At 39.9% G+C, this 17,120-nt stretch overlaps 1 protein-coding gene across 1 annotated transcript in view; it reads left to right on the top strand.

Annotated features, from left to right (window-relative positions):
* prkar2aa (protein kinase, cAMP-dependent, regulatory, type II, alpha A) overlaps window positions 1-16,556 on the top strand; it is a 246,097-nt gene extending 229,541 nt beyond the window's left edge. The window contains exons 7-11 of the mRNA XM_080218686.1: window positions 1,138-1,239; window positions 3,801-3,875; window positions 7,327-7,392; window positions 8,772-8,910; window positions 11,225-16,556. Of these exons, the coding sequence (XP_080074812.1) occupies window positions 1,138-1,239; window positions 3,801-3,875; window positions 7,327-7,392; window positions 8,772-8,910; window positions 11,225-11,358 (516 nt within the window). The 3' untranslated portion in view covers window positions 11,359-16,556. The remainder of the gene's footprint in view (window positions 1-1,137; window positions 1,240-3,800; window positions 3,876-7,326; window positions 7,393-8,771; window positions 8,911-11,224) is intronic.
* Window positions 16,557-17,120: the final 564 nt, after the last annotated feature.

Below are 17,120 nucleotides of genomic sequence, written 5' to 3'. Positions count from 1 at the left end.
TATTCCCATAACCCTATAAGTTTATTTTCCTTGAGTACCCGGTTTCCTTTGGAAAGAATTCAGTGTTTCCACCATCTTCCTGAGCAGTAACAACCAAGAAAAAGTTTTAAAAAAACCGTACTCAGCATTATAAAAGAAGAGGGGGGAATTCTGGAACTTGAGGCCCAGGCAACTGGGTGTCAATGGTGGAATAATTAAATTTGGAAATGAGTGTAACTAGAATTAGAGATGCACTGCAATTTGGGAGGATTATAGAACTGGAGGAGATTAATGATTAGGGGGCATGGGGGTGGCAGCAAGGACAATTTAGGGCTTTGAACCGAAAGAGGAGGCTTTAATGTACTGGAAAGTATATAGATCAGAAAGCACAGGAGTGATGGGTACTGCACTGAAAGATGTACAGCAAAGGAGGCCATTCAGCTCATTAAAAGAGCTCTGGTACTGGTGTTTCAATACTAGTTATCCAATATTCTTGTAATTGTTACTATTGAATCTGCTTCCACCATCTTTCCAGATAGTGATTTATAAATCAATCATGAGAACCACCCATTCTACTTGCATCATTCCTTCTGTTTCTGAAACCCTCAGCCATGCATCTGACACAGACTTAACTATTCTGATGTTCCACTGGTTAAAGGATAAACTCCCATTGTCTAAACTTCAGTTAATACAAAAACTAGTTCTCTGACTTACTCTCCCCTCAGTACTTCAGGTATAGAAATCCATTCATTCAGCCAGCTTGTATGCTTATATTTTTCCATACGTATTCCTTTGCTTACTTTGTTTTTAATCCCTTCAATTACCTATGTCCTCACCAAACACTTATCCCTCAATAAATATTGCAACAGCAGGATATTAGCATCAAAAGCTCAACAAGTGACAACTCTAATGGGACCTGGTTATTCATGTTAAAAAGCACCTGGAGAATATAAATAGCAATACTTTTCATTCCAAAAATAACGGCATCAACTGCTGAAACGCAACCCTGCTGCTGTCTCTGTGCTCTGCGAAGTAGAGACAAAGGGAAAAGTGGTTGAGATGTCTGGCACCTGTAACTTGAAGTATTCCAGTATTTTAAAAATGTGATGTTTTCTCTCGGTTTTGATTTCTACCAGTTGATTTCCCTGTGCTTTGTAGGATCGTGGTACCTTTCGACGGATAATTGTGAAAAACAATGCAAAAAAGAGGAAGATGTTTGAAACATTCATTGAATCAGTACCACTGCTGAAGTCCCTCGAGGTACAGTCATTTCATTCACTTTACAGAACTAAACTTTCCTCAAATCTTTTGTCCATGATCTGTCAGCAGCTTGATGGTAGAATGCAGCGTGAAGTGAATCAGTTCTATCTCCAATCAGATAAGGAAAATAGATTTTATTTGGGGTGGAGTGGTTGGTATAGGTGATCAGAGTCTGGGGTTCACAGTCTTCCTGCTTTATTGAGAAAACAATTCTTGCGTTGCAAAAACCTTGGGTCTTTTAATATTGTAACTGACTGTTCAAGAGATTGACAGACTTGGCGCGGGGCCTGTTTGACCATCTGCATGTGACAAAGATTTGCATCTGTCTTTACTGTCCAGGGCAAATAAGCTGTTTGAAGGTACCGCTAGTTTTATTCTACAGCAGCTGCTTTGAGGTTTATGCGATGACTCTCAGCATTTCCCCAATTTTGATAGACCCATATTGACCAGTGCCTCATTTACTATATTTTGTTTGAAGTGTATTAAATACTTTAGAATGCTATTAAAAGGTTCTTCTCCTATAATCTGAATAGTTAAAATAAGAATGGTTAAAAATGTAACCTTTCTTGATGGATTTTCTTGTTGCTTTGATGAATGAGTGTTCAGCAAGTTTTTCTTTAAAAAAAAAGGACTGGTTTGTGGTCTAGGTTGATGTCATTTTGTATTCGGTGGTAGGCCACATCTCTCTCTGTATAACCGATTGCAAATGCTGCATCTAAAGTCTGTGTAGAAGGATGAGTTGAGGCATTGGCTTTGGGACATACTTGCTTGATCTGAAGACACCTGTCTCTGTTCCCCTCAAATGTCAAAATCACCTGATGACAGAGATTTCTCTGTGGGTTTGACCAAGATTGTACTTGATCGTAAGACAAAGGAGCAGAAGACAGTTATTTGGCCCATTGAGTCTGCTTTGCCATTCAATGAGATCATGACTGACCTGATGTGAGAATCCTCAACTCCACTTTCCCATCTTATCCCAATTGCCCTTGCTGATTATCTCAGCCTTGAACATAATGATCCAGCCTCTACAACCCTCTGCAGTAAAGAATTCCAGAAGTTAACTACCCTCTAAGAACTTCTTCCTCATCTCTGTCCTAAGTGGATGACCACTTTCCCTGAGAATATGCCTTTTATCCTAGACTCTCCCATAAAAGGAAATAATCTTTCAGCATCTCCCCTGCCAAGCACCCTGAGAATCTTGTATGACTCCATAAGGTCATCTCTCATTTCAGTGAGTACAGGTACAACCCTACTCAACCTATCTTCATAAGAAAATCCCTTCTGTACCTGGGATCAACCAAGTGAACCTTTTCCAGACAGCCTCCAATGTCAGTTTTTCTCCCCTTAGATAAGGGGACCAAAAGTGTGGTCTAACGAACTCTTAAATAGTTATATACTCTATTCCCCTGAAATAAAGGACAACATTCCATTTGCCTTTTCTATTAACTGCTGAACCTGTATGTTAACGGTTTGTGATTTTTGCATGAGGACCCCCAAATGCCTCCTAGTTGCTGCTTTTTGCAGTCTTTCTCCATTTAAATAACATACAGCTGCTTTATTTTTTCTATCAACTTGCATAACTTCTCATATTTCTGCATTATATTCCATCAGCCAAGTTTTTGCCCACTCACTTAGCCTATCCGAATCCCTCTAAACTGTGTCATTCATACTACTTGCCTTCCCGCCCATTTTTTTATCGTCCACAAACTTGGCAATAGTGCCTTCACTTCCTACATAAAATTAATTAATCAATATATAATTACAATATATTGTAAACAATTGTGGTCCCACGCTGCTCCTTCCGGGATTCCATTAGCCACAGGTTGCACCCTGAAAATTCCCCTCTTATCCAAGCTTTGTCTTCTATTAGAGCCAATCCTCTTGCAAGCCCTGAGATTGACTTTCATTTTGGGACGTCCTGTGGTGCAAGTCTCCATGTTCAGCTGGCCGTAGAACACTGCATGAACCCTGCTAAGCATGTGACCGACTCAGCGAAGCTGAGCTCTGAGCATGCTCTCAATCAGGTATGCAGCGTTTTGCAAGAACATCAGTTCTGGGGATTTTGTCTGACCATCTGATGTTGCAAGTAAATCTGACTAAAAATGGAATGCTTCTAGTTGTGTTCTGTGATGCAGTAGGTTGCCTAGGTCTTGCATGCAGAAATAACTAATGTAAGAACCACTACATGGTAGACTTTGATCATTGTTTTGAAACATGCTGTTTCCAAAGTCTGAGTGAGCCTTTCTTTCACAAATGATAATTAATACTAACGCACTTGTGAATTTTAAATCTGATATTGATAGATCTTTGCTAACTAAAGGCAGGCCTATGGAGTTAAATCACAGATCACTCATGATCTCATTGAATGACAACAGACTCAAGGAGTTAAATGACTATCCTGTTCCTATGCTCTGAAAACTACTCAATTCCTCAACGTGACCTTTTAACCTATGCTGGTTACGTTGCAGTAATACCCAAAGTATTTGCTGTCCATTTAATTGAGCTTTGTTATTCACCTTGACTTTTGCTGGCAATCTCCCTAATCATTACTTCTGTTTCAGGCTTCAGAAAGAATGAAGATTGTTGATGTAATAGGAGAAAGATCATTTCAGGACAATGAACTTATCATTTCACAGGTAAGTAATTGGTTTACCAAGTATCAAATTAGTTCTATTATGTAGAAAAGCAATTTATCCATATATTAAATACCCCCCCTACTTTAGCATACTTAAAACTAACTATTCCTCACATGTGTGTGTGTGAGTAGGCTGTTGAACTTCAGGGAACATCACAACAATTCTAATGAACACTTCTAGTAGGTGATAATTTGATGAGAATCTGGCTTGTTTTTCCATTAGAGTTGCTGAAATGAATCACACCGCCTGGCTGAGATCAGCTAATTCCACATGGACCACAAATCGGACCTAATTTAACTGTTCGCTGCCTTAAAAATGCTGAGCTACTGGGGACAAGCTACTTACAAACTAAATATTCCAGAACCCACTTCTTTTAAAATATGGATAATTCAAAGCCAGTGCTGATTTTAAAAAACTGTATGTTATTCATTGCCAGCTGTGAATATCTCTGGCAAGGCGTCATTTATTGCCTGTCCATGAGAAGCTGGTAACGCAGCTGAGTAGTTTGCTTGGGGCACTTGAGAATAAACCAAATCAATGTAAGACTGAAAGTTGTATGTAGACCAGGTGAGTAAGGATGGCAAGTTTCCTTCCCTAGAGGACATTAGTGAACCAATTGGATTAATCCTGGAGATTCTGAAATTGCTTTAGAATGGAACAAATTAACCATTAGATTCAAGACCATTAGATTCAGTATCTCTTGGATACTGAGGGAATTAAGGGGACTGGAATAGTCTGGGAAGGTGGAATTGAGGTGGGAACATAACATAAGAACTAGGAGCAGGAATAGGCCATCTGGCCCGTCGAGCCTGCTCCGCCATTCATTAAGTATCATAAATGATTTTTTTTGTGGACTCAGCTCCACTTACCTGTCTGCTCACCATAACCCTTAATTCCTTTACTATTCAAATTTATCTGTCCTTGCCTTAAAAATATTCAATGAGGTAGCCTCAACTGTTTCACTGGGCAGGGAATTCCACAGATTCACAACCCTTTGTATGAAGAAGTTCCTCCTCAACTCAGTCCTAAATCTGATTCCCCTTATTTTGAGGCTATGCCCCCTAGTTCTACTTTCACCCATCAATGGAAACAACTTCCCTGCTTCTTATCTATTCCCTTCACAATCTTACATATTTCTATAAGATCTCCTGTCATTCTTCTGAATTCCAATGAGTATAGCCCCAGTTTACTCAGTCTCTCCTCATAAGCTAACCCTCTCAACTCCGGAATCAACCTAGTGAATCTCTTTTGCACCCCCTCCAGTGCCAGTATATCCTTAAGTAAGGAGACCAAAACTGTACATAGTACTCCAGATGTGGCCTCATCAGCACTTTATACAGCTGCAATATAACCTTGCTGTTTTTAAATTCCATCCTTATAGCAATGAAGGACAAAATTCCAATTGCTGCCTTAATTACCTGCTGCACCTGCAAACCAACTCCTTGAGATTCCTACACAAGGAACCAAGTCCTTTTGCACAGCAGGATGCTGCAATTTCTTACCCAATAATTTATAGTCCATTTTGCTGTTATTCCTACCAAAATGGATGTCCTCGCATTTACCAACATTCTACTCGATATGCCAGACACTTGCCCACTCACTTAGATTATCTATATTCCTTTGCAGACTTTCAGCATCCTCTGCACACTTTGCTCTTCTACCCATCTTCATGTCATCTGTGAATTTTAACACACTACACTTGGTCCCCAACTCCAAATCATCTATGTAAATCGTAAACAATTGCAGTCCTAACACTGATCCTTGAGGCACATCACTAGTCACTGATCGCCAACCAGAAAAACACCCATTTACCCCCACTCTTTGCTTTCTGTTAGTTAACCAATCCTCTATCTATGCTATTACATTACATAACACTGTGCACCTTTGTCTTATGCAACAGCCTTTGGTGTGGCACCTTGTGAAATGTCTTCTGGAAATCCAGATACATCACATCCACAGGTTCCCCATTGTCCACTGTACATGTAAAGTTCTCAAAGAATTCCACCAAATTAGTCAAAAATGACTTGCCCTTCATGAACCCATGCTGCATCTTACCAATGGGACAATTTATATCCAGATTACTCGCTATTTCTTTCTTGATGATAGATTGAAGCATTTTCCCTACTACAGAAGTTAAGCTAACTGGCCTATCGTTACCTGTCTTTGTCTACCTCCTTTTTTAAACAATGGCATCAGATTTGCTTTTTTCCAATCTGTGGGAACTACCCCAGAGTCCAGCAAATTTTGGTAAATTATCACTAGTGCATTTGTTATTTTTCCAACCATGATAAATTGCAGAGTAGGCTTGAGGGGCCGATTGGTCTACTCATGTCACTATTTCACGTTTTGTTCTTACCGGATTTCAAGGACTCCAAGGATGTGCGGATTAGGTAGAATTGCCCTTTAGTGTCAGGGGGGCTAGGAAGGTAAATATATAGGGTTAACGGGATAGGGCCTGGATGGGACTGTTGTCAGTGCAGGCTTGTTGGGCCAAATGGCCATCTCCTGTATTGTAGTGAATTTATGATTCTATGAATACCAAACATCTTTACATGCTGGAAAAAAAACATTTCTGATGAGAAGTTCATGAGCCTCCAATCCCTCTCTGTTCCAACCTTCTCTCTTTGTCAATGTTGCTACAACCAGCTTACGAGGAGCACCTCTTGGTCATCAAAAGTTTGAAAAATGGTATCCTAACTGTTGTCCTCATCGCATTGCCTTGTAATCAGAACTGGTCAACACGCTCCTTTCCTAGTTTATTCTTTCGTATAATCTCAAAACTGTGGAAATACTTACCTCCATCAGTGCTTCTGGGTGCCCTGCAACATGGACATTGATCAGTTGGCACTGTTAGCCCATGAGAACTAATAATTCTGAGACTGTCCCAATTTACTCTCTAAGCAAACAATGGGGACAGGTTTTGTGTTATTAAACTGAGCCTGTGTCAAATTCTGACCCCAGATACTCATAGCAACAGGAATAAATCGTTTAGCTCCTCAAGCCTGTATTGCTCTGCACCTCAATTCTATTTGTCTGTCTTTGCTCCATGACCCCTAAAACCCATGCCTAACTAAAGTCTATCAAAATCAACCTGGGAAATTTCATTTACCCTCAGTATCATTTGTGGGAGCGAGTTCTTGATTTTCACTATTTCCGGATTTCATTTCTAGGTGGCCAAGCTCCAGTTTTAGATTATGCCTTCTTATTCTCCAGGACACAATCTCTGAACCACTCCTCTACTTAGTTGCCCTATTTTGTGTTCATAAAATGTTTGTCAAGTTGTCTGCAGCAAGTGAAATTTATTCCATTGAATATCTTAATTCTTACAACAGTTATGTGCATGCACATTACAAGATTTAAGCAACTACACAGTTTCACCCTTGAGGCAACAAATTGCTCTGAGGTGGTACTTTTTTTTTAAAAAAGCTGAAGTGTTTCTATTTTTACACAGGGCGAGAAAGCTGATTGCTTTTACATTGTAGAATCGGGTGAAGTGAAAATCATGATCAAGAGTAAGGTAAGAGATTTTACAAATAGAGACCAAGTGATCACATTTTACAGTTACATATAGCCAGCAGTGTCTGTGGTGAGAGAAAGGAGTTAACATTTCTGGTCAATGACATTTCATTGATACTGAAAAAAGATAGGGGTTTCGCTTTTTAAGCAAGTGCAGAATCAGATGAAATGGATGGATAAGTGGGTAGAACCCAGTGGAAGGTGCTGTGAGGGGTGATTAAATGCAAGACAAAGATGGATTGTAACAGGATGAGTAGAGTTATTTATCTACGTTTGCTGATTGTAACAAACCACTCCAATTTTCTCAAAGTGTTGAGTCCAGAGATTATGAAGTATCTGATTGAAAGTTGCAATTCTGTTCAAGGCTGCCTTGAGCTTCATTAGATCCAAAGCTGAGGCCAGGGTGGGATGAAGAATTAAAAGTAACAAGTCTGCATATGGTCACTGTAGAGGATTACACATGGTGGACAGTGCATATTTATTATAAATTGTGCAAGTAAGTTGATGTTTCACCTGGAAGGACTACTTGGGGCCTAGGACAATGGAAAAGAAAGGGCAAGTGTTGCATCTTTTGTGCTTGCATGGGAAGGAAAATGGAAGAGTGGATCAAGATGTTAATATCTGACTCATGAATACGAAGGCAGGAGCTAGTAGAGACAGAGGATTAAAGTGGGTAAAATAGCAGCAACTATGAACAGGAGAGGAGCATTCCAGGTCTTATTGAAGCTGCTGCTTCTAGACTGGGAGAAAGAAACTAAGAGATTATGGGCAATCCAGAAATTGAGAGCAAAAATACATCAGCCTAATGGCATACACAGACAAACAGCAGGAAGAAGGCAGGTTAAATGTTAAATGTTGATGGTGGACCCCATGACTGTTGAATGTTGACTCTTTGTTTTTCAGACGGTCGAGAAATTTTCTATGCACTTGACAGTAATTTCTAACTCTGTTCCCTGTCACATTACTTCTAAATTGTGAATGTAGCTGACTGCTTTATTACAGGAATCAAAATGCCTCAACAAAACTTAGATAATTTAGCCAGAGGAAATGACAAATGCATCAATTCCACTCTTTGTAGTTCGCCCATAGGTAGTTTCCAAAAACTCGGACTACCTTTTTAAGATTTGGATGGTTGAATTTTACAAGTTTCTGTATACTTGTACGTGAGCTTCAGCTTTGGAGGTCTAATCAATGGGAGCGTAATGGGTGCAAGGATGGGAAAAATCATGAATTAAAATTTGGTTGAGGGCCCTTTGAGTGCACTTTTCTTCAGTGAACATTTTATAATTCAGTGCTTTCTTCAACCGGTTTTGATACAAACTGGTTAATACAGAAATAAACACACAATGTACTCAACTTCCTGTATCTGGTTTTCTTAAGACACAGGCAGGTCAACAGGAAAAGACAGAGGTAGAGATTGCCAGATGTACCAAGGGTCAGTATTTTGGAGAGCTAGCACTGGTTACCAATAAACCCAGAGCAGCTTCAGCATATGCTGTTGGAGATGTCAAGTGCTTAGGTAAGTATTCTTTATCTTCTATTTTGTTGGTGTTAAGTCTGACAAAATCTAATTTTTCTTCCAAAATACTTTTTATTCTTTCCAAGTGACTTTATATTGTAATGTTTGTCTGTGATTGATAAATGGATCTTTTCCAACATGTGCATCCAATTCTACTAATGCTGTGGACATCCTATCACAACCCACAGGTGATCTCCATATTTCACTTTAAAAGTCTATTTTGTTAGAGATAATAGCATAAGAAATGGGAACAAAAGTACACTATTGGCCCTTCCAGCCTACTCTGCCATTCGAGAGTCATCACTAATCATCTGCCTCAACTCCACTTTCCCTCCTGCTCCTTTGGTTCTGAGATCAAAATCAATCTATCCCAAACTTGAATATACTCGATGTTGGAGCATTCACAACCACTTGCGAAGTAAATAACCAAGTTTTGCAGTCCTCTGAATATTTTTTTTTCTTATCCCCAAATGATCAACTGCTTATCAATAGTGCCACTGGGTGCTTAATTCCCCTGATAGCAGAAGCAGCCTCTGCTAAGCCCCTTTATAACCTCATATGGAATCCCTAGCGTGCAGAAAGAGGCCATTCAATGCTATGAGTCTGCACCGACTCTCTGAAGGAGCATCCCACACAGGCCCCCTCTCCTAACTCTGCCTACCAAGCCTATATATTTTTAGACACTAAGGAGCAATTCAGCATGGCCAACCCACCTAACCTGCACATCTTTGGACTGTGGGAGGAACTGAAGGAAACCCACGCATTATTGGGGAGAATGTGTGAACTCCACACAGACAGTCACCAGATTTGAACCAGGGTCTCTGGCACTGAGGCAGCAGTGCTAACCACTGTGCCGTCATGCCACCCAATGTGATACCTACCATGGGGTCTCAATGCAATACAAACAAGGAGCAGGATAGGTTATTCAGCCTTTCTGGAGCCTGCTTCTCCATTTAATAAGATCATGGCTAATCTGATAAATCTACGTCACGCCTATCCTCCCTTGCTCTGCCGGTTACACTTATCATCCCCTTGCTTAACAAGAATTTATCCACCTGGTCCTTAAAAATATCCAAGGCCTCTTCTTCCACCACCTTTTGAGGAAACGTTCCATAGACAGTCAACACTGAGCGAAAAGGTTTTTGTTTTAAAGGGTGACCCTAGTTCTAAATTCTCCCACATCCACCTCTCTCCACATCCACCTCGCTAAGACCCCATAGAATCGAGTGGAGGCAGTGGGGTAGTGGTATTGTCACTGGACTATTAATCCAGAGATCTCCTCTGGGCACCTGGTTTGAATTGCTCCATGATAGATGGTGAAATTTGAACTCAATAAAAATCTAACAGTTCTAATGATGACCAATCAGTCAACTGTTGATTGTTGTGAAAATCCCATCAGATTCACTAATGTCTTTTAGGAAAGGAAATCAGTTGCCTGATATGTGACTCCAAATCCACAACAATGTGGTTCCCTCAGAGGTGGGCAATAAATGCTGGCCCAGGCAGTAACACCCACACCCATGAACAAATAAAATGTTTCAATCAAATTGCCTCTTACTCTTAAATCCTTTGATGTGCCACTTTACCAAATGCCTAGCTTGCTGTGTCATGTACTGTTTACTTAATACTTGATCGTTGAGAAAATAATCTAGGCTAAACTAGTTTTAGGTGCAGTACTGAGGGAATGCCTGTTTCAAAGAGCTCATGATGTGGAGATGCCAGCGTTGGACTGGGGTAAACACAGTAAGAAGCCTCACAACACCAGGTTAAAGTCCACCCAGTTTATTTGATAGTAAACCCACAAGCTTTCGGAAACGCTGTTCCTTCATCAGGTGTGTGGAACTTTCCACACATGTGATGAAGGAACAGCGTTTCCGAAAGCTTGTGGGTTTACTATCAAATAAGCTGGTTGGACTTTAACCTGGTGTTGTGAGACTTCTTATTGTGTTCAAGGAGCTCAAGAGAGAGGCTAAATATTTAGCTAGAACCTTGCCTTGCCCTTTTGCTCAACTCAAATCATCTGTTTTTTGCCCTTCTACGTTATTCTAACCAAATTAATCGTAGAATTCATAGAATCCCTACAGTGCAGAAGGAAGCCATTTGGCCCACCGAATCTGCACTGACCAAAATCCCACCCAGGCCTTATCTCCATAACCGCATGCAATTAGCCTAGTTAGCCCCCTGACACTATGGGGCAATTTAGCGTGGCCAATCCACCTAACCACATATCTTTGGACTTAATGTATGAAATATTTTGTAGACCCAGAGCAGTAAGATTATTAAGTTTTTAAATTTTTTTTTGTTTCCTCTGCAGTGATGGATATTCAAGCATTTGAAAGGTTGTTAGGCCCTTGCATGGACATCATGAAGAGAAATATAGTGAATTATGAAGAACAACTTGTCTCCTTGTTTGGTACCAGTTTGGACTTGGAGAATCCTGGTATATAGGCACGTTGTTATCCAGTGCCTTCTCAGTTTGATGAAAGCAAAGTGAAAATTATCCACACACAAATAAAACTCCCCACAGAAAAAATAAATGGGCAAAGCGGCATTTTCTGGCTCTTACCATCCCGTGGGGCAACTACGATGTAATGATGAAATACATTACCGCCCAGCCAGGGATGGGAAAATGTGTGGCATATGTTCGTTTTTTTCGTTACCTACCTTCTTGGATTTAAAAGCATATATTCTGTATCTTGATTTTTTTTTCCAAAAACCAGAAAAAAATGTTGGTTTATGAATTATCAAACTGAACAACAAAGACGAAGACTAAATGTAATTTTTGATAAGATGAAATGAATGAGATTCAGTGTTTCTTTGTTACTTCTATAAGTAGGTGAACAGTTCTTGCCAAAAAAAACTTTAAAAAAAAACTGATTGTTGTAAAGCTTTGATCGCTTCAGTGGTTTCACCGCTGAGTGTTACATTGAAAAGTACCTGGGATAGGTGTTAATGTTTCATATAAAGCTTTAAAGATCCCTGAATTGTGTTTTAAAAAAAAATAGACCAGATATGAGCTGCTCCAAATCCAGGGGTCTCTGAAATGCAAGTTGTGCATCTATCATGGGTATTCAGCATAACCACAGTGTGATATAAATCGGAGGTGACAAATGATCTCCAAGAACAAGAAGGGTGGAAAAATTGTCAAATTGCACAATTGGAGCAGTTCAGCCTTATAGCCAGTCTCCAGTTTGTTGCTCTGTGTATTTAACCACGCACACGTGCTCAAAAACAGTGCTATTCCTCCCTATGGTGTTAAAACCTTGTCAAGGTGATACACAGCTGCCACTTACTGTAACATTTCTTTCCCCTTTTTTTTGTTGAGCTTTTTTAGCTTGGGTTGAATTGTGTATTTTTTTAATGAAGGGGCCTTCTCAAGTGCAGTGATTTTCTGATGTATGTTACTTATTGCTGCAGTAGCTAGCAGTTTGCGTTATTAGACACTTTTCCTACAAGCAAAACCTAATTGAAGAATGCTGTGCTTTTTCATCTTTTGCTTCCATTTTGTTGTCCTAATATCTGTCTTGTTTTTCCTTCTCCCTTCTCCAATTGCTCCTGTATCTTATACAAGGCTTGGGTCAGGAAGGATAGAGTTTCAGCTTGCCAGACAGGAATTGGCACAATTGAGTGATGTGCAAGAGTTGTATCTGCCCAGTTACTTTCCCTGTCTGCTCTGTTTTTGCAGCCCAGACCATTCCATGTCCTATGTGTACCCCTTCAGGGAAATGTTGAGCAGTCTCATAGAGACGAGTATTTGAGATGTCGTATCCCTAACTTAGAGCTCAAAGTCTCATATTCAAGAGCTGTGGCATGATAAACTAATTAGAAAAGGCTTTTGAGGGTTTCAGGTGTGACCAGAATCATTAATAGTTCTGTTCCACAGGAGTACCTGCAGTCATTAAATCATGAAAGAATGGCTGTTGATCTTAGCTGAAGAATATTTTTTATGTGGTATAACTAGTTACAATGCAGTGATTACTGCCACCGTTTTATCTTTAGAACTACATGTTTTCTTTAAACCTCAAATTGAGAAATAGCCAAATCTTAAGGTTTAGAAAATTTTGATTAAGGTAAATTTTTTAAGATTGAGTGTGTATTTGCTTCAGCAAACCTATGATCCGCCCTTCAATAAATCTAAAGTGTAATCATTTATTTTTCTTATTGGGACAGTCATGGTAGATTCAAAAATACTGGTGAATGAACAAGAAGCTGTTGTGATAATATACCAAACTTTTATTACAAAACTTTCTTGCATCGCTCATTACGTAGCAAATAGTTGGCTTGTCGGACTGGTCCTGGGTTTAATTCCTCAGTCTGTTGAATTAAATCATAAGCGTGTTTGCTGGTGGAGATCAGTAAAGGGCTCAGCACTGCCGCCTATCATTTCCACTCTTCCAAATGAGCCAGCTGACAGTTAGCCATGGGGAGAGAGCAGGTTCATGCTTGATGGGGTCAAGTATCCTTTTAGTATTTGTTACTGAGACTCGTGCATGAAGAATTGCCACCAGAATGAGGCACAGAAGGGCGGCTGAAGCCTGTGGACTCGTACCCCATCCAGGGAGCTTCTTTCGTCAGGCGAGAAAATTGGCAGAAGACAAAAAAAAATTAAAGGTGTTTTTTGACACGAATGAACTTGCTTTAGTAATTTTTCTTTAGTTTTGTACTGATTTGAATCTTTAATCACTTCAATAAGATACACACCCACTGTATTTGCTACTGGATTTAACAATAGGGGCTGATGTTGTGACCTTGATGTTAGCAAGTTCAGTGCAGCATATGCTAGTGTTGGCCTGGGCAGATAATGTAAGATCAGCTAACTAGTTCTGGGGTTTCAAAAAAAAAAATCAAAATGTTGTGAATGCTGCATTGAGAGGTTCCTGGCATTGGCAGCTCACATAGGGCTGCTGGTGATTAGAAGGTACCATTCTTCCTGGAGAGAAGGTAGGCATGTGGTAGTTAAGTGCCAGCATCAAAGTGGTCTTTTGAGGCAACAGTCTGTTAGCAAGATGATCCTTTTGGACCACTAAGAGGAATCAGTTACCGATGGAGTAACTGTTGAACAGATGCTGTATTACTGAAACACTCTTACATTGTGAATAAAATCCATGGCTGTCGCAATAAGCCTCGCATAAGGTGCGAGTATATGTTCGCATGTGCGTGTGCAAGTTACGGGTGCCAACAGCATGTGGTTGCAGCATTTTGCCCTCTGACCAGTAATATAGTCTCGGAGGGCAACAGTGCAGTGCTTTACATTGCATTCTCCCATTCTACTCTATTTTCAATCCACTGTTCTGCTTTGGTATTTTAATGTAAATGGCGGTTTCCATTTATCATCAGTATGTTTAATTCAAGCTCAATTACATGGACTTTTTTTTGTAATTTTTTTTACCACTACTTAACAAAACTAAATTAACATTGTTTGACATTCTGACCTCAAAGAGAACAGAGATGCTGTTAATTTTGTTGATTGTAAACATTGTACGTTGCATTGAAGGGGCTGTAACATTAGAATTTATTAACATCTTAATGGCATAATGACTGACACTCCAACAAGAACTCTAAAGGTAGAGGAGGGACAGAAGACTGTTCTAACTGGAGTTGGGTAGGTTGATTTGGTGACTTAAATTCTTTCTACTTTTATTTTTAAATATAAAATCCTTAAGACATGATGTTTTATAATCTTTGAAACAACTTAACGGCTAGGATTTGCCATGGCTTCACAATGGTTCCGCTGCTGCCTGCCTGACTTTCCATCACACCTCCTGAAGGACTGACTATTGTGGCATATTTTCAAAGACGTTTGAGCCACAGAGTGAGTTCTGATAAGTAGAACATCACAGAAAAGCCCCATTCTCTGGTTACAAGGAATTATTCTGGATGACCACAGCAACAAATTAGGTGGAAAGCATTCATTTATTTTTAGTTTAGGCCCTCTAACCCAGTGGCAGCAAGTCCAGTTCTACAGTGCAGGTGATCTTTTGGCTGGGAACTTGGATACATTTTATGTTTTCACTGCTGAAGCCTATTAGCTGTGAATAAATCAGTGTACAGAGCCCAGCAGTCAAATTGCACTCCATTCCAGCAATGTTGGCAAGATCCATTGCTGATCACACTGTACAATTCTTTGAGCATTTAGGGGATTTTCTAACTATAATTAGGTACATCTATCTCTATATTTATCTATCATATCTCTATAATATCATGCAATAGTTGCAGTGCAGAAGGCCATTCATCCCATCATGTCTGCCCTGGCTCTGAGTGAGCAATCCAATTGATTCCATGAGCCACCTTCTCTGTAATCTTGCACATTCTTCCACTTCAGATAACAGCCTACTTGAACCTGCTTCCACCATACTGGCAGTGTATTCTAGACCTTAACTACTCTGTGCATGAAAATGTTTCTCGTTGCTTTTGCTTATTTTGCCAATCATTTTGAATCTGTGCCCACTTCAGATCCTTTCATGAGTGGAAACAGTTTTTCCCCATCCAGACCCCTGAGGATTTTGAATACCTTCATCAAATCTCATTCATTCCGAGGAAAAAAATCCCAACGCCTCCAACCTTACCTTATATAACTGAAGTACGTTGCCAGTGGTGTTGAACAGTCAGTCGGTCTAATGGCTAAAGCCTGCATAACTGTCACAGGTGATACTGCAGAACCAAATGGAAAATGTTGACATAGCTGTTCACAATAGTAAACGTGAAGGAAAAGACCACTTCCCCAACCACCTGCCCGTGCATCTCCAACCCAGGTCTCCTCTCCTATTTCATTACCATTTAAGCTGCACTTTGTTTTCCTGTTCTGATTTATCAATTTGCGTTAGTTCAGAATTTTTCAAAATTGGACTTCTGTCCTGTTCACTTCCCCGTCCATTTTTGTGCTCTACACTTTTCAGAATGCTTGCTGAGTTTGATGTTATCAGCACGTTTCAGTTTTGTTTCTCTCTTGCTAAGTCTAGGTTTTGCATCCTGTAGTAGATAGAACAATACCAACATCGTTTTTTGTGGATCACTTGTCCTCACCGTGTCTCTGTTCATGTGACCACATTCCACTATTACCTTTGCTAAAAGCCACTTACACGTTACCTTTAACAAATGCTTTTTTGAAATCCATTGTGCTGGATTATACAATATTTTCTTTACCCTCTTATTCCTTGAGTGAATTCTGTAAGTTTAGTGAAGCATTTGTCGGATCTTTTAGTAAGCGTTATTGACTGGTCCTGAATATCTTTTTATTAGTGTTAGTTGGCCACTGCCAAGACATCAATAATTGTCTTGTAAGGCATTGTCAGTGAAAAGGCTCTCGAGCTGAATAAATCGCGCCCAATGAACAACAGTCTGTAGTATGGGGGAAAATATTTTTTTAATTCCTAACGTGACCTGAAGCATTAAAATCCTTTTGTTTTTACTTAAGACTGGTTGAGACCCGGGCTTTGCTGTCATGCTTTACGGCTATCCCTTGAGCTGACCTTTTTTGTGAGTTTACTGTCTTAGGTTATCAATTATTTTCTAACTGACATAGCCTGGATTCTTGTTTCTTTAGCGCGAAGGGGATAAAATGAAGGATTTGTGGTCAATTGCAGTGTTTTTATATCAAGATCTCTCACTTCATGTAAAGAAGAAATAAACTGGCTGTTTTCATTTCACCGGTGGAATATTTGATTATTAGGCTTGACTGATTACAGAGAATGTTTCCTATTTCACTGGCACTGTGATGCTCCCCTCATAAACGGTGTATTTCTGTTCCAACACTGCTTGGAACGTAGTAACACAGAGACCATTCGGTTAGTTCATGGCAATCTGAAATAGCCATCAGACCAGACAAACCTCTGACAGTGTTTTAAAAAAACAGGTTAACACACTGGAGCGGCCAAACCATTGTACCTGAAGAGTCCTAATGAAACACCCACGTTGAATTGCGTTAAACTCCCACTTTCTGACTAATTTTGAGAGTTGTTTTGAATCCTATGGCTCTCTGCATTCCATAGAGTAAAACCAAGCTTAAATCATGCAGTGATTAAACCTAGACTGCCGCCTCCAGTAGACTCCACGCGTCTTTTTTTTCATAAAGCACATTTTTAATAAAATTATTTCAACCTCTTTTTGTAGCTTTTCCAATTGGAATTCGTTGCCTCCACCGCTGAGTTTTAGCATCTGATGCCACAGCATGATAGGGAAGAGGTTAACACCGAGACTTTAGGGAAGAGGTT

The sequence above is a fragment of the Carcharhinus amblyrhynchos genome, chromosome 3 (assembly GCF_965287045.1).
Source record: "Carcharhinus amblyrhynchos chromosome 3, sCarAmb.v2.hapA, whole genome shotgun sequence".
In the NCBI taxonomy this organism is placed as follows: Eukaryota; Metazoa; Chordata; class Chondrichthyes; order Carcharhiniformes; family Carcharhinidae; genus Carcharhinus; species Carcharhinus amblyrhynchos.
Note: the sequence above shows the minus strand (reverse complement) of the source record. Positions and strands in the feature narration are given on the sequence as shown.